We start from the raw sequence: 27721 nt of genomic DNA, 5'->3' as shown, positions 1-27721 counted from the left end.
CCAACAGCCGCATGATCCGAAAAGACTGTTACTGGCGCTTTGCCGAAATAAACTCGAAATTTGTGTACAGCCATTAATACGGCTAATGTTTCTCTCTCTGTAGCTGTGTAATTCCTTTGCGTAGAGTTTAAAGTTTTACGAAAAATTGCCAAAGGATGGCCATTCTGCATGAGAACCGCACCTACAGCATAGTCCGACGCATCTGCTGCAATTTCCAGGTTTTCGTCCCCTTCCGGGAATTTCAAAACAGGGGCATTGATGAGTGCTTCTTCTAACCTTTCAAATGCTGTATTTGCTTCTGCTGTCCACGTAAACTTACTTTTCTTTCTGTTAATTGCTAACAACGGTTCAACAATGTTCGCGAAATCTTTTATGAACGACCGATAATAAGAACATAACCCAAGGAAAGAAGAAAGTTTCTTGGCGGTATTGCGAGGTGGGAAATTCTTGATGGCTTTTATTTTTGAATCCTGAGTTTCTATACCCTTTTGCGAAATTTTATAACCCAGATATTTAAGTTCTTTAGTCGCGAACTTGCATTTTGATGCGTTAATTGTAAGACCGACCTCCTTTAATAATTTAAAAACCTCTTCCAAATCTTTAATATGTTGTTCCAACGTACTACTCGTTATAATTATATCATCTAGATAGATTAAAGTCGATTTTCCTAGGACAGGCTTTAGGACAATGTAATCGATAGCAAACCTCCAAGCCCTTTTATCCGAAGGAGGGAAATCGTTCTTTTTCCTACATAGTACGACTGGACTCGCGTACTCACTGTTTATGGGCGTTATTATCTGGTTCTGCAACATTTCCTGAATGTGTTCCTCAATAATTTGTTCTTTCTGTTTATCATACCGGTAGGATTTAGTCCTACAGGGTTTATTGGCAGTTAGTTGTATATCATGTGTTACAATTTGACAGATACCAGGCCGTTCTGAAAACAAGTTTGAAAAAGTACTCACCACTTGCTGGATGGCTTGGCTTTCATGGTCACTCAAATGGCGCAAGTCTATCTGCAGTTGTTTCACTGGCTCCACCACCCTCCGATCCATTTCCAGCATAATCGAATGCTCCTGAAAATTTAGCTTGGCTTTCGCGGCCTTTAAGAAAACTTTTCACCACAAAAATTAATACTTTAAGGCTTTCATCTTTTATCTGTATTTTTAATGATAATTTCCCGATACATTGACAGGTTTTTCCTTGGGCCGCTATAATTTCTGTGTTTTTATTTTTAAATAATCGTAACCTATTAAAATTCTTCTGAAAAAAATTATCACTCATAAAATTACCTTCTGCCCCTGTATCAATGAGGGCTTCCACTGGTACATCGCCAACCAGGACTTGTAAAATTGGTAATTGGGAATTCTTTACCACGACCGTGTTTAGGTATCTTCTTGAGGGTTTTTTGAAACTTCCGGGGTCGTGACCCTCGCTTTTACAGGCCCCTCTAATCGTTTAAAGCTTTCTTTTCAACTTCAGTCTTTAGGTACACGGACGTTCGAATTTCCTTTTTGTGCCTTGACCTTCGAGCTTCGATGAGTTGGCTTGATAGCTCTTTCCCCCATAAGAGCGATTTGTGTTTCCGGGCTTTTGATTTGAGAATTGCCTTCGGGGACCTTGAGAATACGATGCCCCTCTAGATTTTTCCGCTATTCTTCGGTTTTGGAACTTGACCGCCAACTCGAAGAGTTCCTGCAAGGTGCTTGGATTTCGGATTCCCAAATAATCTTGGACAGCAGGTAGCAATCTTGGTAAGATTATTTTAATTTTCTCCGTGTCGGGTTTCTTTCCATACAGCATGTCCGTCAGTTTAACTTTTCGCAGAATAAAGTCCGTCAAATCTTCCATATTACGTTGATAAAAACTATACAGTTCGGCTTCTAGCTTTGCTCGGTCTTTCACTATGGGGAAAGCCTTTAATAATGATATTTTAAAATTTTCAAAGGTATATGTTTGGCCTCCGAATTCTACTGACAAAAATTTCCCTATACTCTTCCACCATAGTGAGGCCTGTACTCTTAGTGCAGACGTGGCAATGGCAACTTTTTGTCTTTCAGGCACAGGTATAACTGGAAGTGATTTTCGAGGCCTTCTAAGAATATCGCCACCGAATTTTTTCCGTCGAAATTGACGTTTGGCTTGATAGATGCTCTCTTCGTTTGGACCAGGTATCCAAATCCTTCTAACTGGTTCGCCATTTCTTGCTGTTGGAGTTGTACATGAGCTTCCATCCAGTTTTCGGCCATTTAAGTTCGTAAGATGTTCGGGCGCCAATGTAGTGTTGCGTGGCCCCAATTTGTCAGCAACTATGGTAGTGACTGCTATGAACTGTAAATTACACAAACTCGTAAGAAGGGTTTAAATCCCTTTTTATTCCACTTAAGAAATCACAGCTGCGTTCACTTGACGCTCACAAACTACGCCGACCCGGCGGTTTAACAAAACAGAAATGTGAAACTAAAAATAAATGACAGGATGAATAAATAACGAGATCACTACCTACGAGGCTCTGAAATCGTAACTAACTTAACCGCGTTCTAAGATACAGCTGAGATTCAGCGAGTTTACTGATTAAGCAGTTGAAAAAATCAGCGAACTGCAGAAATAGGCACACAGGCCGAAACGCGCGGTTCTTAAATTTCTACCTAGCAACCTTCACGCTCGCGATTCGAGAAGCACACATACAAACTCGTTTCCCTTCTATTTAAACTCAACTTACTTCTGCTAAAAATTTGAATAGACTGCGCGCTCTACTACAATTTACATACTCTGGCATTGGCAATTCTAGAAAAAAGTAAAGGCTTGACAGGAAAGATAGCTTAAACTTAAAATAAATGTTAGTTAAAATAAATATAAATCCTACAATATTTTACTAATTTTTATTATTTCATAACTGAGTTTTTTTATTCATTATTTTAGATGTTATTACTTGTAGATTCCTCAAAGTTTGCAGTTATGGATTTTGCTGTTTCATTTTTCAGGAGTCCATCTTAAGGCAAGATAAACTCTAAAAATTCAAATGTCTCCAATTACATTAGCTTCAGAATAGCTGAAAGGGTAAAAAGTGAAATATCTGTCTGTTTTATGTATAGCGGAATGATCAAATTGAACTATTAACGATTTAATTAACATTTCAGAATATAAGCCGAAGCCGAGAGGTAAGATTTTGCTGGAAAAATTTAGCCAAAACTGAAAACTCGTATATAAGCTGAATTTTAATATTTCTTTACTTTAATTAATTAGATCCAGCTATATACTCGTATATATATCGCCAAATGTGCAAATAATAATTCTATACTTAGCTATACCGCTCAGACGATTTGTAGATGAGTGCGAATTCACCACCAGCTTCCGTACGAAAAAGTAAGTGTTAGAGCAATGCAGAATTAAGGATAATTTTGGCGGCAATAATTTCTCTTTCTCAGTTCTCCCAACCTTTGGGGCATATTACACACATTGGCCTATAAATTAGAAACCTTTGAGAATTTCATTTGATTCATCAAGTATGCAAATTATTTTTATGACGTGGGTTATACGTGGTTAGAATGGTCGTATAAGTAAGGTGTGAGAGTGCTTTTCACGATGAATGAAGTAAAATGGGAAAAACGACGGATCTTTCGCCATTTGAAAAATGGCTTATTGATGGTGCTCGTTTAGCAGGAGCCTCGATTTCGAAGACGGCAAATCTCACTGGGTGCTCAAAAGCAGCCATATCAAAGGTTTTCAAAAGTTAGAATCATCATAACCCACAGTCCTCTGGAAGACGTAACTGAGGTTCGAGCACAGTTTTCCAAGAGAGTGATCGGCGTCTTCTCCGAAGAATTGTACGGCAGAACAAGGACTCTACTATGCTTCAACTGACACAGATCGTCAACAAGGCTCTTCCCAACAGATATTAGCTCGAAGCATGCGCAGAGAATTGCAGAAGATTGAAATGCATAGTCGGGTGCCTGTGAGAAAAACCACTCATTTCTGCTTGACGTGCAAGAATTCGTTTGCAGTGGTGTCGGGAAACAAGACATCTGAGGACTGGAAACGGGAAATGTGGTCGGATGAATCCTGCACCTTATTTTGCACTGATGGAAGACGTCGAATTTGGCGAGAACCCCATGAAGCCACCTCGCCTTACTCGCACTGTGCAAGGGTCTGTTGGGAGTATCATGATATGGAGCATATTCTGGTGGCATGGACGTGGCGCCCTGGTGTTCTTCGAAGGTAAACAAACAGCCATGAGATACCTAGATATACTGACAGATCAAGTGCACCCTGCAATGTTGTATTTTTACCCTGGTGGCGCGGATACTTCATGCATGATGGTGCAACTATGCATCGTGCCAGAAGTGTTCAAAATTAGTTCGTTGAACATCGCACTGACTTCCAGCACTTTTCTTGGCCACCGCATAGCCCGAATCTTAACCCTAATGTGCGGGATATGTTGGAAAGACGCATCCGACATTCCATCGTAAAGATGTAAAAGAGCTGCATAGCCATGCATGATATTCTCTGGACGTAAATACACTCCAGAAGCATGTAGACTCGATGCCCAAACGAATCAGAGCAGTTGTCCTTGCAAAAGGTGGTCCAATAAAATATTGATCTTGGGTTTCTAATTCATTGGCCAGTGTGTGTATGTATCTTTTAGCTCTTTCGCTACAGCGTGGTGAATTTTACTTTTTATGTTTCTGTTGTTCTGTTTTCCTGTTTCTTCTTTATTTCGGTTTCTCTGTTTCGGTGATCCTTCTCAAATAATCATAATTCCCTCCCCCTTATTTGCACTGTTGCTTTTAAGAGTAAAATACAATTCTTGACTTCTGCTATAGACAGAAACAGACTAAGTTTACTGTTAGTTTAAAAGTTATCACTTTTACTGAGCAAATGGAGTGATCTGCAGTGATCTGATAATATTTACTATACCACTTGTAACATAAAAACACAAAATATTATGCAGAATATTTCGAATAATCTCTGCGAATGGGCTTTGTGCATGGACATTTTCGTAGTTTTCCCCATGTGTAACGTGTATACGAGCCAGTTTCCTTTAGAAGTCCTCCACGAAGGCATCCAGTCCCGCAGGCAGATAGCCCTTGAGTGCTTTGCCGTTATTAAACAAACCAAACCAATGTTTTCTTTTCAAATTTTATGCTGCCCTTATTAATTTTACGAGTCATATTTTCCTGATTTTATTATCTTGTACTACAAAAGTTCTTTCTATTTCTTCCGTTGTTCAAATGATACACCCTGTACAGACATTAGGTATTTTTTGGAAGCAGGCAAGATGAAAAATGTGCAACGCCTTCGCCGGGAATCGAACCGCGGACCTCAATTACGCGCTGAGCATGCACACTACTACACCACAAAGACTCGCTAAGAAGGCGGGAGAAATACCTTATATATTCCCCCTTTTAAAGGGGCGACGGGGGTTTTTAGGGCACCCAATCGCCAAATCCTGGGTGAGGAGAATCATCATCCAACACCCTTTTAGTTCGGGCGCCACAGTAGAGACATTAGGTATTTTTTTGGAAGCAGGCAAGATGAAAAATATGCAACGCCTTCGCCGGGATTCGAACCGCGGATCTCTCAATTATGCGCTGAGCGTGCAGACTACTACACCACGAAGGCTCGCTAAGAAAGCGGAGGAAATACCTAATAACCCTCCTTGCTTTTACAATAAAACAATTCAGCAATTAAATCAGAAACGATATACTTTGCTGTAACTAAGGCAACCCCTAAATTTGTTAATTAAAAGAGATATTTTTTAAATCATTACAAAGCTCAACATTTAAAAAATTGTTTTATACTCGTACTTAGAAAGTAAAAAATAAACAAATAAATAAAATATAAAATAAGTCATAAAAAAGGGAAAGAAAAATCTGAAAGTATGCAGATTTTAACGGTCGCCCAAAAGGGTATGCTGAGGTTTTTAGGCGCTTGTTGAACTCCCATTCTACCAGTCTGCTGTTACATTCGCTCCTACTAACCCATTTCTTTTTGCCTTTTTAGCTTTATTAAGCATCATATTCTTCGCATTTACGCCATATACGATTCAGCAGCAAAATTACAAAAATTTTAAAAGTAGCATAGTAGCATATGTTTAGAATTGCTGATGTACTGCTAAGTGTTGGCATAAAAAACATTTTTCTATTTTTTTTCAGTTCATCATTTTAGTGTTCAGTTTCCTTAGTAAGACGACTTGCAAAACTGTTTTTATTATTATTATTATTAACTTTTTGTGTGCTAAATTTATTAATTATGTTTAGAATTGCTGATGTACTGCTAAATGTTGGCATAAAAAACATTTTTCTATTTTTTTTCAGTTCATCATTTTAGTGTTCAGTTTTCTTAGTAAGACGACTTGCAGAACTGTTTTTATTATTATTATTATTAACTTTTTGTGTGCTAAATTTATTAATTAAATATAATTTTCTTCTCACGTACACCACGTAAAATTCAATTCAGCAGCAAATCAGAAAATCTTTAAAAACAGGATATCTTTAGAATTTCTGACACACAGTCTGGAGATAAATGTGTTTTATTCCGTGAAGTTTTGCTATTGCTCCTTTCAAGAAGTTGAGCTTGTTAAACAAAAAATTTCATGAAATATGAAATATAAAATTCGAAAATGTGGGAATACCTTAGGTGCGATTGCCATTAATTTTGCAATAAGCTTCATCTGACCGAACATTAACTCTGTCTGGCACTAATTTATGCATAAATCATTATGGTTTGCGAGGTGTAAAGCATGTTCTTGATTCGATTTCTGATGCACTGGATGTCATTCCCGTGGCACTAGCTTAGAGTTCCATATTTGGATCTGCAGTGAAATATACATTATTTGAATTTCGGTCACTAACCAGGCATTTAAAAAGTGGTCCTCAGTTATATGTCTGATGGTGTGGGCTGTATGGTTATAAAGCACTAGTGCTTTTCCTTAAATAAAGTTAGAATAAAGCCAAACTGGCAGAGCTGAATTTTTTCCCCGACACTGAATGAAAATATAAGGTATTTCTCGTGCCTTCGTGGTGTAGTGGTTCTGCACGCTGGGCCGGTATTCCAGAGGTCCGTGGTTCGATTCTCGGCGAAGGCGTTTGCTATTTTTCATCTTTTCTGCTTCCAAAAATTAACCCAATACCTCTACAGAGGCACCCGAACTAAAAGGGTGTTGGATGATGATTCTCCTCACCCAAGATTTGGCGATTGGATCCCCTAAAAACCCCAGTCGACCTTTAAAAGTGGGAGTATATAAAGTATTTCTCCCGCCTTCTTAGCGTGGTGAAGTGGTTCTGCACGCTGGGCCGGTATTCCAGAGGTCCATGGTTCGATTTCCGGCGAAGGATATTTGCTATTTTTCATCTTTCATGCTTCCAAAAACTAACCTAATGTCTCCACAAAATAACAAATTGAGGATATACACTGGTTATCATAAATTAAGGAAAAATCACAAAAATCACGATTACTGAAAAAGTTACATGTAGAATTTAATGAAACTTACACACAATATACAGCACATAGTAAGGTATCAAATAACATAAAAAGAACTTACCAGACAAATCTGGTAGTATAGAAATTAGCACATGTATAAAATGAACAAATCGAAGGAGTCAGTTTGCTATAGGAAAAGTACCTTCAATATGGAATATGATCGCCTCTAGAAGCCATACAGCGATGTGTGATGCTTTCAATTATGCGGTCTATCAGTTGCAAAGCAGTTGCAAACGCAACAAGGGTCTGAGGGAGCGGATTGAGAGCAGATAGACGTCTCCCTAAAGCATCCTAAACGTGCTCGATAGGATTCAAGTCCAGGGATCGAGCTGGCCACTCCTTGCACATAATTGTTTCCTGTTGATGATAATAATCTACGATGCGAGCCCTGTGGCTCACCATCGCAGTTCTGCAGGCAAATGATGCCTGGAGGTCATTGTTACGAATTGGCTATCTCAGATTTCTGATGTACCTATAACAGTGAAATATATGGGCTTGCTCTCAAACATGGACTTTTATGCTCCTCGCAGATGACGTATTCAGAAAGCAGCGCCACTAATTTGCATATCGCAGTTTTACTCACCTACTCTTACTTGGCAACATATTCAAATTTTACACGGTTTGGCTTAATTTTGAGGAAGTTATCGCTATATTTGTGATGTTTCCTTAATTTATGATAACCAGTGTAGCTATGCAAAAATATTGTTGAAAAACTGACACGATTATCGTGTTTTTATTAACATGTCATTGTGTCTCGAGCTGAAAAAGAACTTTTAGTCTTTATGTTGATCAACACTGCATAGTAACTATGATGCCTGAGGTAGCAAAGTCAGGTCAACGAAGTTATTTCTTTCGTCCTTATTCGCTATAAATTCCCACTTGTTCACTGTAAACATTTGCTTTACACTTGTTACAGAATTTTGATGTAGATAAGAATTATAAAATAGAGTGGAATGTAATTTTAAATAGGAATTTATTTCCGATGCACAGCTTGCATAGGACAAGGGTAAAACTCCGCTAGTTGCTGGAGCTTGAGCAGATACAGAGATGCTATTGATACATCCACACCGGAGAGACAGCACCTAGTTATTAGTGGTGGCGCTACGATATACATTACTTAACAGTACTTATTCGCTGATGAATATTTGTTTATGGGACATTACTTGTTTACTATGGTCGTTTTTTAACAAATATACTTGCAGTTGTAATGGAATTAAAAAAGGTCTCATTTCTAAGGGTTTTTTGCTAGGGAAAGAGGAGCATTTCACCCCCCAACTTTGTTGTGAATTTTTCCATCTACGTATTCTGCAATTTTATTGGGTTTTGAGGACTCGTATTGTACTTAAGAAACGATATACATTACTTAACAGTACTTATTCATTGATGAATATTTGTTTATGGGACATTACTTGTTTACTATGGTCGTCTTTTTTAACGAATATACTTTCAGTTGTAATGGAATTTAAAAAGGTCTCATTTATGAGGGTTTTTTGCTAGGGAAAGAGGTGCATTTCCCCCCAACTTTGTCGTGAATTTTTCCATCTACGTATTCTGCAATTATATCAGGTTTTGAGGACTCGTATTGTATTTAAAAAAAAATCCTGTCAATGAAAGATAATATTAAAATCGCACTTCATAATTTACAATTCTTTACTTTATCTTGCAAATTTATAATTATTCATTTTCGTATCCACACCGCTAGAGGGAGCACCTAGTTATTAGTGGTGGCGCTACGATATGCATTACTTAACACACTCCCGCGTTGAAATTTTGAACATTTTAAAATACATATAGTGACATGTGAACATATTAAAGAAAAGAAAATGTGAAGTTAATACGAAGCATATTACAAAAATAACAATTAAAGAAATACAGGGTGCGGCAGGGAAACTACCTTATTTTAAAAATAAATAACAAAAATAGTATAAGCGATATCAGTTTAATATTTTTCCAAGTTATAGAGAGGAAAGTTTTTTTTTCTATTATGGTTTTAAAATAACCATAATAGAAAACCGTTTAAAATAACCGTTCTGATCAATGCATTGAGATAGTCGAATTTTGAAGTTTCTTTCCACTTTTACGAGCATATCAAAGGGTATGTTATCCATAGCAGCTTGAATATTGTTCTTCAGTTGATCCAGAGTCTTTGGACGATAGAGATTTCAGATAGCCTCACAAAAAGAAATCATACGGGGCTAAATCAGGCGATCGCGCTGGCCACTGAAGATCGCCCCGTAAGAAGATATAGCCTTCAAAATGCTCTTAAAAAAAAAAAAACATGGTCAATGATGCCTATTCTGGACAATGCACACCAAACAGTCACACGTTACGTATGGAGGGGCTGCTCATGAAGTTCTCAGGGATTCGTGCCACTCCAGTATCGCATATGTTTTGTTTATTTACGCAACCGGAAAGATGTAAATGAGCCTCATCGCTAAAGAACACAAGGGCATCATGAGGCATATTGTCAAGAACGGCTTCGAATGCATTTTTTCGTGAAAGAAAATCGCGTGGATTAAGTTTTTGCACCACTGCCAATTTATATGGACGAAAATGCAGTACGTTGAAAAGTACGACTCCACGGCGAACGTGTGCTCCTGTCTCGTCTACTGCATGATCGGTACTAAACCTACATGTCAAAAAACTTTAGACAATCGCTCTTTTCAATGAGCGCCACCCCACCCTTCTCGGAATAAATGTGGATGGCGCGTGTTTCAAATAAGGAAGTTTCCCTGCCGCACGCTGTATATAAATTAAAAAAGTCTCTTAAGATATACGAGGGCCATCCAGGAAGTAGATTACGTTTCCGTCTGTGTCCGCTAGAGGCGGGGCTAGCGCGGCCATCTTGGGGTCAGAGCGTTGCGCAGCTCAGTCTGCATCTAGCCGTGCTAGTGAGAGGTTCGTGCTGTGCTCCGTTCAGATACTGTGACGGTTTGAAATGTCTGCGTTAATTGAAAATCCCGCGAGCTGCGAGGTGCGCTCAGTAATAAGGTTTCTGACTGCAAAAAACTGTAAACCGATAGAAATCTATCGGCAGCTTCGTGAAGTGTATGGGGACAACATTATCACTGAAAGTGGAGTGCGTCAGTGGGTCATAAGATTTCAAAATGGCCGAACCAATGTTCACGACGAAGATCGAAGTGGGAGACCCAGCATAGTGACCGCCGAACTTCTCGAAAAAGTCGATGCTAAAGTCCGTGAAAATCGAAATTTCACAATAACGGAACTTTCTTTGAGTTTTCCACAAATTTCGCGAAGTTTGTTGCACGAAATCATCAGCGAAAAGCTTGGTTACCACAAGTTTTGTGCAAGATGGATTCCAAAAATCTTGACAGAGGACCACAAAAATCAGCGAATGGCTGCAGCGTTGAACTTTTTGGACGCTTACCATAAGGATGGTGACTCTTTACTCGATCGCATCGTTACTGGTGACGAAACATGGGTGAAACATGTGAACTGTGAAACGAAATTGCAATCAATGCAGTGGGGGCACACAAGTTCTCCCCAAAAACCCAAGAAATGCATGCAAACAATGTCGGCAAGGAAGATGATGGCGACTGTTTTTTGGGACAGAAAAGGTGTAATTTTGGTGGACTTCCTGGAAAGAGGCACTACAATAAACTCTCAAAGGTATTGCCAAACTCTCCAAAAACTCAGAAGAGCAATTCAAAACAAGCGCAGAGGAATGTTGAGCTCTAAGATCTTGTTGATTCACGACAACGCCCGGCCCCACACGGCAAATGTCACTCGTAAAGTTCTTGAATCTTTTAAGTGGGAGTTGTTTCCTCATCCGCCGTACAGTCCCGACCTGGCACCGAGCGACTTCCACCTATTCCCAGCAATGAAGAAGTGGCTGGCTATGCAGCGTTTTGATGACGACGCACAGCTGCAAGAAGAGGTAACGAAGTGGTTGAAGGCGCAGGCGGCCGAATTTTTCGACGAAGGAATTTCCAAGCTCGTACATCGCTACGATAAATGCCTTAATTTGTATGGTGACTATGTAGAAAAGTAGTATTTGAGTGTGGCTTTCATCTGTATATAATAAAATTTGTTTCCTATACTTTGTTTATTTTTTTATTCCAAAACGTAATCTACTTTCTGGATAGCCCTCGTATATACCAGATTTATAATTATCATAAAAAGACTAATTATCATTTATGGGTAACAAACAAATTTGAGTGATGCCTCTCTGTACTACTCCATTAGCTGTTCTGAGAATATATAAAGAGCCTTTGATGTTAAATCAGTGATAAGCTCTAAATGGATTGCTTTGGTGTCAAAACATATGAATATTGCTACATATACCTTTTGAGAGGCTCCTTTACGTTGACCCTTATAATTCATAAGAAAAGGACCGCAGAAGTCAATCCCGCAGTTAAAAAAGGTTGGGCTTGGATTAACTCGCTCAATTGGTAAATTTCCCATTAACTGATTTGAAATGATTGGTTTGTTTTTTAAACAAATCACACAAGCATTTACAATCTTTCTAGCCAGATTTCTGCCTCCAATGGGCCAAAATTCGTGTCTGATAAAATGCAAAAATGATTGTGGACCTACATGCAAGTTTTTCTTATAAAAATATTCCATAATGATTTCAGTGAACCTATACCTCACTGGTAATAGCTTTGGGTGTTTTGAATCCCTACTCAATTGAGAATTTTGTAATCGACCTCCAATTCGAAGAAGTTCATTTTGAAAAAAGGATATAAATTTCTTACCTGACTCAGCTTCAAGTCCTTGTTATGCTTTAAACAATTAATATCACGGCTAAAAGTTGCATGTTGAACTAATTTAACTAAATGATTAGATGCACTTATTCCTTCTTCTGTTGTTAACTTGCTTACTTGTAGATTCTTAGGACATTTGATATTATTTATGAATCTGCAAATATAACTAAAAACATGTACAAGTTTAGTAAAATTGTTACTAATATTTAAAAAATTATCAATGAAGATCATTATTAGTAGTGTTAAAAAACTAAAACAGGATTATAATTAGTCGTTAGTTCATTATAATAATCATTATCAGTCATGTTAATAGGTTTCTTAGAAGATGGAATGTTCGAGTTTAAAAATGAAGGACCAGGTCCACCACATAGAGTTCTCCAGAAGATTGATCTCACTGGTTCCTCTAGATATGGAGTCAGCTATATTGCTTTCTGAAGAAGCATGTCTCCAATCATAGTCAGGGTATAGCTCGTTGATTAGTTTTGGACACAAAGGGTTTGTCTTTCATGAGGAGTTTTTAATCCATGCCAACGTTATCATAGAGTCCAACCACAGGTACACATAATGAAACTCAACTTGAGAAATGGAGATGAACCTTGAAGTTAGTTGAGCTAGTAGCAACGCCGCACATAATTCCAGTCTGGGTATTGTTAAGGTTTTTATCGGAGATACTCTAACATAACAGTGTTGCTTGCCACTGTCTTTGGCTATTTTTTGAGCTTATGTAGATTGCTGCACCATAGGCACGTTCCGACGCATTGCTGAATCATTATGGGATTTGTAATGATCACATGCCTAGGAACCTTTACTTGATTTAAAGCGGGAAGTTGGGTTAAGAAATTTAACTATTCCTTCATATCATTGGGAGGAATTAGATCAGATCAATTTAATTTTTTTCTCCACAGATTTTGTAGAAATATCTTTGCCCTTGTAATTGCTGGACCAGTTAGTCCGAGAGGTTCAAACAGGCTTGCTATGGAAGATCGAACATCCCATTTGTGAAACTTGCCTTTGATTCCATATTAACCTTAAAGGTTAAATTATCGGAATTACATGCCCAAATCATGCTGAGAGTTTTCACAAGATGGGAACCTGAAGAAAAGTTACATTCAGTAGCCTTGTTGACGTTTAACAAGTCTGGATATTAATTTAGAAATCAAACAACAAAAATCAGCATTATATTTTCAAAGTTTCACAGGACTAGTTTCGATGGTTTTACCGAACTATCATCCTCAGCTGCAAAAACACAAATGAACGAGATAAGATATAATGATTAGATAAGATAAGATAAAAACGTCTGGACAGGAGATCAGCTACTGGCGCCATCTGTTGATGAAACCAGAGCTAAACATAATTTCTTTAAAGGCTGAAGGCAAAGATGGATTGGAATTAGAACAGAAAGATTTTTTTGAATGTGAAATGCCTCTAGAAAATCTAGTTCATGAATGGAAGATGTTTTTTGAATAATTTTGGCAGAAGAAAAATTGAAAGTGGGATTTTTGGACCAACAATACTGGGCAGCAGAAGACTTCTGTGTTTGCATTTTTCTAACATATGCCTCATGTTCCTTAACGCGAAATTTTAAGGCTCTCTTATCAGGTTCAATGTTTCTTCTAACCTTCTTCGGAAACATACAATGACCTGACTAGAACAGAGAGCTTACTAAAGCTATGTTCACTAATTGTAGTAAGTAGACAGGATACAGACGAAGGGTATACAAAACCCTTTATTTTTTCTTTATATACAATGACTTCCGTACTTCGGAATACAATGACCCTCCACTCGGGGTCTAACTTAAAAGATATCAAAATAAAACTAAACTCTAATTTAACTTTAGAATAAGATTGGCCTTATAATAACAGAAAGCGTATGTAGCACAGAGACTGTGAACACTACAATACGTTTAATTTATCAAGAGGATTAAAACCTCTGGCCTGGAAGGCAAAGTAGCAACTGCGTAACTTCTAAGGTAAGCGGCCTGCTTCGAACTCACGGCTTCCTCTCTTTTGCTTGGCAAAAAGGCCACACTTAAATACTTGGCGTTCGCCAGACAATTTTGCATAAACTCCTTCACGCTTATAATTCTGGCCGGAAGTAGAAAATAAGAAGTGATAGTAAAGATTTAAAATAAAATAAACGTTAGTAAAACTTAAGATCCTTACATACTTCCCGCCAGAGTTAATTAGTTTGAAACTGAGGTCTAAAACGACCTTGTTGAAAACTTTTAGCTCTAGAAACTAACGCGAGGCCAAACTTTTACAAACATAACTTAGCTAGAAACTAGAAAATTTTAAAAGAAAGAAATTTGTTACAATAGCAGCTCCCGGAATATACAACAATCTTTTTTCTTTTTCATCTGTACTGCATCAAAACAGGAGCTTTATTCAATTCTGGTTCCTTCCAGAGATCTGGAAGGAAAACTAGTTTAATGAAATGTTACGGAATGACATTGCAAATAACATAGAATATACTTTTCTTAACATTCTTATTTCATTCATGACTATTTTAATTATCTCTCCCCGTGCTCTCTGACATGTGTTGTAAAAACACCAAACACGAATGTGTTTCTGTCTATGTGTTCAACACTTCCTCCTACAATCAAAACACTAACGTGTTAAAATTCAACATACGAGACCTCTTAACACACCCTAATTTCAACTCTAGACCCTGAGGTACTATTCTGAAAGTGGCTAACTCTAAAGTGTAGCGTCAGAGAGCCTAACTACATCATTCAACCTTTAACACATATTCACCATGATTTAATCTTTACAGTCACACGAATAACAAATTTTTTTAACATTACTTTCACTTTTACCATATCACGGTATTTCTAAACATTCAAAATAACAGTTCACATGTATACAAGAACATATCAAGATGCCGTTAATTTTACACATTTGAAAACATACATTAGTAGTACATTGTTAACTTCTATTCTTTTCAAAGCAAGTGCCAATTCTTTCTACATTGAAATAATACTACATTTCAAAAAGTCTTTCAGACTAAAACTTCTTTCTTGTTAGAATGTTTTAAATAAAATTTATACAATAACTTTTTACAATATTTAAGTCTTTACACAACGCTATTATACATCAACTTTAGTTTTACGCGCGAGTAATTGAAAAACATAATAAGAAAATCGGTCACAACACATTTCTCGCCCTTTTGGCGATAAAGGTAGACCTCGCATGAGGTAAAACTTCTTGAAATCTGCCACTTGCAGTGAGAATGAAAGATTAACTTAAGTTTGTAAAGTAGCATAAAATTTTACTTATCTTTGTAATATTCAGACATCCTTTTCTGGGCCCAGTCTTTAAAGGTGCTGCAGACCGTAGCTTGGTTGATCCTCCTTCTTGTACGGGCTCGCCCTTCAGTGCTTTCCTCTGGAAGCTTCCGTTTTTCACCACTACGGCCACCCTTGAACATCTTCCTTCTGTCCTCTGCTTGTGGTCTTGGCCGTTTGAAGGCAGCTGGTCTTGGTGGAACCGGGAAACTTCTGTCGTGATCCTGCTTGGACCTCGTTGCTGGCCGTTCAAATTTTCCTTGTAACTTTTCCTCCGCCGCTGATGGCCCTTCCGCAGTTCGGCGACTTTTGCTGCGGAGAGTTCTGTCGGATGAGTCAATCTTCCGTTTCACAGCCGGGTTATAGTTGCCGTCCTTCTCCCTTCTTCATTCTGGGGGTGTTCGTGAACTCTGTTTTTTGGACGGTGGAACGGCTTCTTTTTCTTTGTACCTTCAATTTTTCCGCGGGGCAATTTTCTTTTCACTTGCTTCTGTCTCTCATTGGCTTGCCCTTGTACTTGTCGTTTTCCCACCTCTGGAACTTGTACCTGCGGTGTCTGCCGTACCGGATCCTGCAAAAGATCTGAAAAGATTTGCATTTTATTACGGTCATAGAATGGTTTTATCTGGTCAATGTTTGCGGAACAGGTTTCACCATTTCTTGCCTTTAACACTACAACAGCGTGAGTTATTTTTTCTATAACATATGGTCCTTCAAAGCGTGGAAAAAATTTGGCAGTTTTATCTTCTGGTGCTGAAGAAAGTGAATGCTTAATTTTTAGTACTTCATCCCCTACTTTATAAGTTACTCCCCGTCGTTTCAAGTCATAATACAATTTTTGTTTTCTTTGTGCTACTTCCGTATTCTTTTTTGCTTCTTTTATTAGTTTTTCTATATCACCCATTTTAAATTCTGGGGCTCTTTGTTGCACATAAAATAGTTTATCTAACGGTGTTATAACCTTTCTGCCTAGAAATAACTCAGCAGGAGTTTTGCCCGTTGTATCATGTTTTGCGGTCCTAAGGGCGAAAGCAAATTCATTGACATAGTTATCCCAGCTTTTATGAAAATTTTTAACATAACTACGGATAATTTTCACTATATTTCTGTTGACCCGTTCCGCTATATTTGATTGCGGCCGATACGGGACCATTTTTAAATGACGTATGCCCAGTTTTTGGCACATGTCTTCAAATATATTACTTACAAATTGAGGACCATTATCCGATATAACTTTTAGGGGCGCCCCGTATTTTAAAATATATTTATTTAAAATAGAATCGGTAACTAATTTCGCGGAGGCTCGTTTTAAGGGAACAATTTCGGTCCATTTACTAAAATGATCAACTATAACAAGGAGATAGCGACTTTTGTTTAACTGACTTTTTGGGAAAGGGCCCAATAAATCGATGCCGATTATTTCATTTGGAAATTCGGATTTAATACTATTTAGAAACCCGGCCGGGCGGAAATTAATATAATTAACGGCTTGACATGTTGGGCAGGACTGGACATACGCCCTTGTTAACTTTTGCAGTTCAGGAAAGTAGACTGCCTCGCGTACGCGTTGAGTAGTTTTTCGAATACCAGCATGAGAAGCTAAAGGGCTGTCATGGAGCTCTTGCAGGATATTTAATCTAAGACTAGCTGGGATAACAGGTCGAAATTCGTTGTTGGAATTCGTAGTTTTTGTGTAGAATAATAGACCATCTATTAGTTCGTAATGGGCCGCCCTATTTCTTATCGCCACAATATCTTGGTGGCTAAAATTTTCAGGATCCTTCAAATACTCATAAATGCTTCCAAACTCAGGATCCTTACCCAGTTCGGTTATTACAGTTTCTCGGGAATTTATTGTACACGCTGTCAGCATTGCAACTTTTACGGTATTACCCTGTTCGTCTAATTTAATTCGTGACAGGGCATCTGCTACGATATTTTCCTTTCCGGGGGTATGCTTGATTACCAGATTATATTCTTGCAGCTTGAGTGCCCATCTTATTAACCTTGGGGATAAATTTTTTCCAGAGTACAATCTAGTTACCGCCGCATGATCAGAATATACTGTTATCGGCGCCTTTCCAAAATAGACTCGGAACTTTTGCACTGCTAACAGAACTGCAAGTGCCTCTCTCTCGGTCGCGGAATAGTTTCTTTGTGTTTGATTTAAAGTTCGGCTAAAAAATGCCACTGGCTGCTGATTTTGCGAAAGTACCGCTCCTACCGCATAATCCGAAGCATCCGCTGAAATTTCTAAATTTTCATCCTTTTCAGGAAATTTCAACACAGGGGCTTGCGTTAATGCTTGTTTTAATTTTTCGAAAGCACTATTGGCTTCGGCCGTCCACGAGAATCTTGCCTTTTTCCTTTTTAATTTTAACAATGGTTCAGCAATAGCTGCAAAATCTTTTATAAAGGACCTATAATATGAACAAAGTCCTAGAAAAGAAGATAGCTTCTTTGCCGTGTTTGGAGTCGGATACTTTTGTACAGCGATTATTTTTGATTCGTCTGTCTCGATCCCTTTTTGCGATATTTTGTAACCTAAATATTTTAATTCAGGGGCTGCAAATTTGCATTTTTCGACATTAACTTTTAGACCGGCCTCATTTAATAAAGAAAACACCTGTCTTAAATCCTGTACATGTTGGTCTAGATTATCACTAGTAATAATGATATCGTCTAAATAGATAAATGTGGACTTTCCGAGAACAGGTCTTAACACAATGTCCATGCATCGCTGAAATGTTGCTGGGGCGCCTGAAAGGCCAAACGGCATTCGCAAAAATGCATAAGTGCCAGACTTGGTTATAAAAGCAGTCTTAGGCACGTCCTCAGGCCTGATCCCTATTTGAAAATAACCATTCGTTAAGTCTAAAGTTGTCATAAATTTGGTTGATTTTATGTTCCTTAAAATTTCTTCTATAATCGGTAACGGATATACCGGATATTTCGTTATGGAATTTAATTTACGGTAATCAATAGCGAATCTCCACCTTTTTGGATGCTCCAAAGGATAATCATTATTTTTCTTACATAAAACCACCGGACTAGCATAACTACTTGAGATAGGCGTTACGATCTTTTTACGTAGCATATCGGTAATATGCCATTCTATAATTTTTTCCGTATTCTTATCATACCGGTATGGTTTTTGACGAACCGGCAATGCATCTCCGGTGTCAATACTATGGTTAGTAACCTGGGTAAATCCTGGAATATCACTAAATAAGGAAGCAAATTCACTTACCACTTGTCGGATTCTATCTTGCTCGTCATTAGGCAGGTGGTCGAGATTTACCCTTGGCGGTTCAACCTTTTCTACACGCACTGGTTTCATCGTCAGCTTAAGAGACGCTTCATTAAAATCCAGTGTAGCTTGTGCGTCTGAAAGAAAGTCTATTCCTAGTATTAAGTGTGCTTGCAAATTCTTTACTATAAAAAACATCACCTTTACTTGTTCGTCCTTGATACGGATGTACAAAGGTACTTTAAGTACGCACTTACATTGTTCTCCTTGCGCCGCTAATACTGTTGTATTATCCGCATTATATATGCGGTATTTGCGAAAATACTTTCTAAAAAAGACTTCTGCCACACAGGAACACTGCGCGCCGGTATCCAGGAGTGCGGTGGCCGGGATATTATTTACCAAGACTTCAATCTTCGGAAGAGTTAAATTTTTCACCATTACTGTATTTAACTTGTAGGAAGAGGGGTTTTCGTGGCCTTCGGATTTCCGCACCCTCTCGTCAGCAGAAATCCGTTTTAGTTTAAATTATTTTTCCTTTCGGTGCTTTCCTTCTTTCTCCACTGGCCTTGAGACTTTTTTCCTGGGTTGCTATTGAACTGTCGACGTTCGCCGGCTGATTTTGAATGCTCGGGTTTCCTTGCCCACTGATTCGCTTTTTCTCCGTAGCCATGTGCTTGAGTTTGCTGTAGTCTTGGCGTACCAAATTGGTTTCGCTGTTGATATTGGCGTCTTCTTTCGACGTCCGCCGTTCTTCTACTTTCAAACTGGATTGCTAGCTCAAATAATTTTTCCAGTGTAGTCGGATTTCTCAATTCAATAAAGTCTTGCACTTGGGGTAGTAACCTCGGCAAAATCACTTGAATTATTTCAGGATCCGGACGGTTTCCATACAAGAGCTTGAAAACGTGAATTTTTCTTAAAATAAAACTCGACATGTTTTCCATTCTTTGTTGATATATACTGAAAAGTTCTGTTTCTAATTTCGCACGATCCCTTACAACAGGGAAGGCTTTTAGTAGGGCAGTCTTGAAATTTTCGTAGGTATATGTGGGACTTCCTGCTTGACCCAAGAGACTTCTGCCGATACATTTGAACCAGTTAAGCGCTTGGCCCCTCAAAGCGCTGGTAGCTAAGGTAACTTTTTGAAACTCGTGCACGGGGTAGAGCATGAAGTGGTCATCCAATTTTTCCAAAAAACTGGTTACCTGTGAGTTTCCATTAAACGTTGCTTCTGGTTTCATCGAAGCGCGCATGGTCTGGACAATATACCCAAATCCTTCCAGGGCGGCAGCTGGCATTTCTGGATTCTGAGCTGTTTCTGCAGGCAGCACAGGTTCTTCTTGAAACTCGGCCATGGTTATTCTTCGTCGGGCGCCACTATCAGGTTCAATGTTTCTTCTAACCTTCTTCGGAAACATACAATGACCTGACTAGAACAGAGAGCTTACTAAAGCTATGTTCACTAATTGTAGTAAGTAGACAGGATACAGACGAAGGGTATACAAAACCCTTTATTTTTTCTTTATATACAATGACTTCCGTACTTCGGAATACAATGACCCTCCACTCGGGGTCTAACTTAAAAGATATCAAAATAAAACTAAACTCTAATTTAACTTTAGAATAAGATTGGCCTTATAATAACAGAAAGCGTATGTAGCACAGAGACTGTGAACACTACAATACGTTTAATTTATCAAGAGGATTAAAACCTCTGGCCTGGAAGGCAAAGTAGCAACTGCGTAACTTCTAAGGTAAGCGGCCTGCTTCGAACTCACGGCTTCCTCTCTTTTGCTTGGCAAAAAGGCCACACTTAAATACTTGGCGTTCGCCAGACAATTTTGCATAAACTCCTTCACGCTTATAATTCTGGCCGGAAGTAGAAAATAAGAAGTGATAGTAAAGATTTAAAATAAAATAAACGTTAGTAAAACTTAAGATCCTTACACTCTTAGTTTAGCCAATGTAAATTAAACCACATTGGCAAGGAATCCTGTAAATACCCCAGGAATTCATATATGAAATGGGGCCTTTGAGTATGGAACTCGGAATTTTATTGATGGGAGAATAAACGACACGAAAGTTAATTTTCTGCAAAATACGTGCAACTTTATAGCTAATTGATGAAAAGAAGGGAATGACAACAGAATTTTTATAATCTCCTAAAACAAGAGTGTGCCTTTTGGTGTGTTGAGATGAGAATTTTTTAACTGTTTGATTAATAATGTTGGGTGAAAAGCCCCTGTCAATGGCTATTGCTTTTAAATAATTTAGTTCTTCATCAAGATATAGTTTGGAGGAGCAAACTTGAAGAGCACGGAAAACATAGGAATAAAATGAAGCTAACTTTTGTTTAGTTGGATGACATGATTTGAAGTGTGGTGGAAGGCAAACCGATGAAGGTTTACGGTAAACCGTAGTACTGAAGTTGGATGTGTTACGTGTGACCAGAATGTCGAGAAACGAAAGAGAATTGCAAGTCTCAAGTTCAAAAGTGAACTGAATAGCAGGATCAATAGAATTCATTGTTGAAAGAACTTTATTTAAATCACCTTTATTACCTTCAAACGGTAAAAGTATCGTCTACGTAGCGGATCCATACCGGGAAGTTTAAAGTTTCAAACAATTTTGATTCATAATAATGCATGTAGATATCAGCCAGGATGGGACTGACGGGGCTTCCCATGGCTAATCCCTCAATTTGCTTGTAATATTTATTTTGGAAAACAAAATGCGTTTGTTTCAGACAGAGTTGAGTGAGAGAAATCTGGATAGTTTGAAACCCATTTATGTAACTGCATGCCACCCTTGTTCAATAAATTCATTAATTCAAATTGCAAAGAAATTGTGTCCTCTAAATTTTCTGAACCATATAAAATATCATCCACGTAGACATCGGTAAGTAAAACTGCGAAAGCACGGGGTAAACAGCCTTGCTCCTCCTCAGCTAAAGCTTTTAAAGCTCTAGTGGCCAAATACGGGGCACATGTTGTACCAAATGTAATTGTTCTCAGTCTGTAAAGTTTCAACAGGTGAGCAGGAACTTGATTTCCACAAAATTCTCTGAAGTTCTCTATCAGTTTCTTCGACAAGAATTTGCCTGTACATTTTAGTAATGTCTGTGCTAAATACATATGTGTGTGTTCAAAAACGAGTTACTATTGAAAATAGATCTTGTTTCACAGTTCCACCAGTCAGTAATAAGGAGTTGAGACTTACTCCATTTGCGCACTTAGCTGATGCATCAAACATGACACGAAGAGGAGTAGTATTGCTTTCTGTCCATTGATACTCTGTATCAACGTATCAATGGATATTTGTTTATGGGACATTACTTGTTTACTATGGTCGTCTTTTTTTAACGAATATACTTGCAGTTGTAATGGAATTTAAAAAGGTCTCATTTATAAGGGTTTTTTGCTAGGGAAAGAGGTGCATTTCCCCCCAACTTTGTCGTGAATTTTTCCATCTACGTATTCTGCAACTATATCAGGTTTTGAGGACTCGTATTGTACTTTAAAAAAAATTCTGTCAATGAAAGATAATATTAAAATCGCACTTCATAATTTACAATTCTTTACTTTATCTTGCAAATTTATAATTATTCGTTTTCGTATCCTGAAGGAAATCTAAAGTTTATTATTCTTACTATTTTTGCAGGCATTTTTGGAACCTTATCTACGCACGCAGCAGACAAAACGCAAGTCATCGAGGTCGCTGACATCAACAGACAACGATATAAATAAGGAATCCGCCGAGAATGAAAAAGTGTGGACTTATGGTCATTATAAATCTCTTTCAACGAGACTTTGAAAATAGTGCTTTGCCATGCAGAATAGCGAGCGCTGTATAAATGCTACGAGAAGGAATTTCGTCAGATCCATGAGATTAAGGACAATAATTCGGGCAGTGATTTAAAAGTTTGGATTTGCAACCACTGGAACAACAAAGAAGGATCTGCTTCCATTAAACAAGTTCACAATGTAAATATTAATCTTTCAAACATAATCAGTATCTCATCGCAATAAGATAGGGAATGCAGAATGCATATTTGCATTAGATTTGTTAGCAATTTCAGCGACTGCTTTTTGATAACTTTTGGAAATGTAATAAAAAACTAAACAATTGGTGAGATAAATTTGATTCGACAAAACACGTTTCCTGGGGCTGCTCCAAGTTGAGTGCAATGATCTATTTTCATTAATAAAAATGCTAATTCGAATAAGCGACTGAAAATAACTAAAATAGCATTTAATTTCAGACTTACTGAATTTATACAGTTGTTTATTCCAAAACACTTTAAGAAATGTTTCATATTACAAAATAGTATTTTCAGTTTATTTGAATCAGTTTTCTGTATAAAAGTACAGGAATGTTTGTGATCATACTTTGCAAGAATGTAGAAATCTTGTTGGAGAATATGCTGCAATAATTTAAGAATGTAATGCAATGGCATGAGCTAAAAACATGATGCACTCTGCAATAATAATTAAAACATTATGCTATTTCGGCGGTTTAATGCTCCGAGATATCTGCATGGCACAACGAAAGATAAGTAAAGTTTCAGTTACTCGTTTCTTAAAAAAAAAAGGAGCTGTTGTTAACCTGCACTGTGATATTGTACATTGTTGTACAATATCACAGTGCTGTATTATAGTGACTTAATGCTGAATTTCTGTGACACGTTACATTCCGTGTTACAAATGCTGGTCCCTGGTACAAGATTACAGTAATGTGTTATAACACATAATAATGTGCTATTGCAGTTACATAATAATCAGCATAATAACTTAATTTTATAATGTGTGGCTTAACTGAGTAATGCTGCAGTATGTATAGCTAATACCACAATACTCAAACACATTAATAAAATAACAATACAATGATATAATACACTGATCATTTATAAAAATTATCTGCATCTGCTAACTCTACCTGTTCCATTACAATCCTGAATTCCTGTACATTCCTGAATATTATCCATCACAAAAACAAAATACTACTTTGCAAGGTATTTCTTAGATATAGAAATTGAATGTACTATTTACTTTACTGCTGATAATTTTCAACAAATTAATAATTAAGCTACTGAAAATATAGTTTATATCTTAAATATTTCCTATATAAAAAGAATATTTAAAAATGTTTAAGCACGTGGTATTAACACAGAAAGCCTGGTATAAAAGTATATAGGTAGTTTTTATGAGATAGACTAGTGCCCTGTAGTAACAGAAGTATTTGTAAATGCCTAAATGATGATACGCAGTATGTTATTATACTAATTAATGAGATGAAACGTTTGATTCAGATCGACTAAAGCGTAGTCATTTTGTTAATTTAATTAAGATAAAGTATTTGAGGGCTATCTGCGAAGGGAAGGATGCCTTCGTGGAGGACCTTTCCTAGAGAAACTAACTTATATTCATGTTGCACCTGTGGAAAACCATGAAAATTTCTAAGGCGCTAATTTCTTCACTAGATATCATGAGGAACTTCACAGAATATCATGAGGTTGAACTTTCAGGTTTCTGGGTTTGAATATTACCAGCATGAGCAGTCTTATCTGTTCGGTCACTGGTGAGTGATTATACATGAGGGACAACTTTTGTCACTACTAAGAGTAGATTGCAGGGGGTACACTACCGTTGATTTTTTTTAGCTTTAGATACCAATTTCGTGATTCAAAAGGAGTTTTGTGGACAATCTCTAGTTACATACTTACATTTAATGTATGCATCAGTCAATCAATCTTCAATGAATCAGATGAATGTGTAAGATTCCTGTCTTCTAATTTACAGCTAAGGTTGAGGAACCTTAAGAACAGGTAAGCGAATAATCGCTTTAGTTCAGTAGACAGAGAACAGAAGTCGAGAAGGTTAAATACCTTTTATTATTCCACGTAAAGTTCACAGAAGACTCCTTCTTGGAGTTTTACAATAAAGTCTCCACTCCGGCTTGAACTCAGGAAACTATGATATGATATGAGGGATGCAGCCCGACCCTCCTGGCAGACTTTACGTCGCCCTATGACCATTTTGCGGGCTGCGCCACAGGAAACTAATATATAAAACTTTACTAATCTTAAGTAAAAATATATAGCCGAAACTATCGAGATTATAACGGAGTTAGGACCTAGAGGCCCCTATCAAGGTCCTAATTCGGACGATACCCGAATAGTCAGTGAAAGCCGCCCTGGTGTCCGGACCCTGCTCTCACCTGTCACCGCCTATCAAGGTCCTAAAGTACGGCGCATCGTAAAAATAGCTTTAGAGAGAGTATAGCCAAAAGGCTAACGCGCTGATCAGAATCTTTGGCTCTCTAACGAAGTCAGTAGAACTTCACAGTTAAATACTTCTTCTCTTCATTTGCATTCAACCGCAATTCTGAAAATACGTTCTGGCCAGAAGTTGTAAGCTGAAATTAAGGAAAGACAGGAAGTAAATTTTAACTAAAATTTAACTGTTAGAAAAATTAAGCCTTACAAATGTAAATTAATTTATTTTAACTGGGGCAGATTTTGATGCATTATATCTAAAGTTTTATACAGAATTTAATTTCAGCTGACGAATTAAATTTTGTAGAATATTTTTAATTTATTTGTTTAAATATTTCAATCTTTAAACCACTTTCTTATGATTTTAGGCTATATTTTTATATCTTAGTGAAAATGTTTTAATTTTTTAATAATAAAATTTTTAAGATTACTCTTTTAATGAAGTACACTCAATTAAAGAGTAGTTAATAAGTGAAATGGCTGTCAGCTTAATTGTTAATCTTATACGTGATGCAAATACAGGCAGTTTCTTTTGACTAGAAAATCTGCTTTCTGCATTATTTAATGTTATCCTCGGAATATAATTTGGTTCTATCTTTTTTATAAAGTAAACTTAACTGTCAAATTTCAACATTTTAAAACTACTGTAAAATCTTGAAATTTCTAAACTCGTATAGATATCCAGAAATTCAATGAATATGCTTCAACATTAAAAAGCACATTAAGTTTGTTCACAATCGTTCTGGACATAGTGAATTTAGCCATATTAAATTACCTGAAGCATTAAAGTTCCTAGAATAGTATTTTATTAGCTTTTCCGAATATAAGAATATTTATTGCCATTTGAAAACAGACTCGTGTAGAATATTTATTAGATATGGAGATTAAAATCAATTAACAAAATTTTACTTCAGTTTTGCACAGAGTAACTCGCTAAAGAAAGGCTATGAAAGTATAATTCTTAATATTGCTTGCCAAAAAAATTTAGTAATTGACATTTCACGTAAAATTTAGTAGAAAATTGAGGAAAATTTTGATGCATTTACATTAAAACTGTATTTTAAAAATACGTAACCATCTCCTTTATCATTTTGAATTTGAGATAATATTCCTAACATAAGAATTTAAGTTACTAAATTGAGTGGGCTTAAACAGCTTAATTGTAGCTGATAGCACAATTTTTAAGAAGCATAAAGTCAAGCACTTGGACAGGGACACTAAATTTTATTCACGGTTGATATTTTATAATGATGAAGTATGCACACTTGTTAGTTAGCGTTTGTTGGGCTCGATGGAAAATGCGGAAAAAAAGATATCGATTTTTATACGCATTTTATAAATATATTTATGTGAAATTTTAAGTAACCGTAACTGAATTTAAGGGGTATTAGAAATCCCTATACCGACAGTGTTAAATTGTCCATTTACGACGTACCTTTTCTCAAAATCTGCTGCAGATACACGCTTGAAATGTTTTGTATAATTAAAGCGTACCTATCTGGTTATACTGAAATGAGCTTTGGAAACATTTTGAATTTTGAGAAATTTACAGAACGTTTTGTAAGGTATAGTAAAATTTAGCACTTTTCTCACACAAAACGTTTTTTTAAATACTTCTTTCGTAGTATATTACAAAAAGCTCATTTGAGTAAATATTAGAAAACCTAATAAATAAGCCATAAAAATTGTAGATACCTGTGAGCAGTAGTTCCTGAGAAAAGGTACATTGAGTGTAAAAAAATCACGTTTGGAGAAAAACGCATTTTTATGTAAAAATCCTCGTTGATCAAAGCACTCGATGACAAATTAAAACTAGATTTTATACAGTTTTAATTTTCATAGCGATTAAAGAATGATAATTTTAGAAAGATAAATGAGTAGAGAATTCGAATATGCAAAAATCCGAAATCTCCATTTTTTGAAGATTTTGGGGTAACTTAGCACCCCTTAAATAGTAACTTAATTACGCTATTATTAATACTACCAATCTCTCTGCATGGCATTAGTCAGACACAGAAATATAAATATTTGGGAAAAAATATTGAAAGAATCTCTTTTCCATTACTTTCTATTTTGTAAGCTAATGTAATCAATATGCTTTAAAATTCATTGAGGAAGTATTACTGCATTTTCCAACTACAGTTTTATTAATTAATCTTTCAATTTGTAAGACGCCTTATTTTTTAAGGTTCCTTAAGGTTACATACATTATGATCATACATGCTTTTTTTAGTTTTCTAATGGTTATATACACTTATGTGCAAAATAAAGAAAATCTGCACATTATACCGAATTTCTGAAAAATTAATGGCCAAACCTTAATGAAATTTGGTATGAATGTACATTTATAACACACAAAGAGGTATGCCATTTAAAAGTCATTTTGCGTACGCAAGATTGTCAGTAGAGCTCATAATGCAGAGATGTACAAAATCCACGTTGTGATATCTAACTGAAAATGAGTCTAATATGGGTATGGTCTCTTCTCACTGCCAAACAGCTCGCGCAGAGTGACGACATATTGGGTAGTAGGCAGCAGAAAAGTCCCTATGGCAGTCTATCTTACTCTTGCAACAAGGCTGACCTATGTATATGGAGACGAAGCAGGAGATATGAAAAATGAGCAATGCTCTCGCCGGAACTCCGACCTCTCGAAATACGCGCCGAGTGTGCTGACCATTACACCACGAAGGCATGCTAAG

At 37.0% G+C, this 27721-nt stretch overlaps 1 protein-coding gene across 3 annotated transcripts in view; it reads left to right on the top strand.

Moving 5' to 3' along the window:
• The window catches only part of LOC118201163 (uncharacterized), an 86092-nt gene extending 63209 nt beyond the window's left edge, over positions 1-22883 (top strand). For all 3 annotated transcript variants that reach the window (XM_085808759.1, XM_085808758.1, XM_035373195.2), the window contains one exon: positions 22406-22883. In XM_085808759.1, the coding sequence (XP_085664885.1) occupies positions 22406-22558 (153 nt within the window). In that variant the 3' untranslated portion in view covers positions 22559-22883. The remainder of the gene's footprint in view (positions 1-22405) is intronic.
• Positions 22884-27721: the final 4838 nt, after the last annotated feature.

Source organism: Stegodyphus dumicola, chromosome X2 (genome assembly GCF_044657685.1).
Source record: "Stegodyphus dumicola isolate Sdum_Otavi_A_Nest chromosome X2, ASM4465768v1".
Lineage (NCBI taxonomy): Eukaryota > Metazoa > Arthropoda > Arachnida > Araneae > Eresidae > Stegodyphus > Stegodyphus dumicola.
This window is presented reverse-complemented; position numbering and strand designations above follow the sequence as displayed.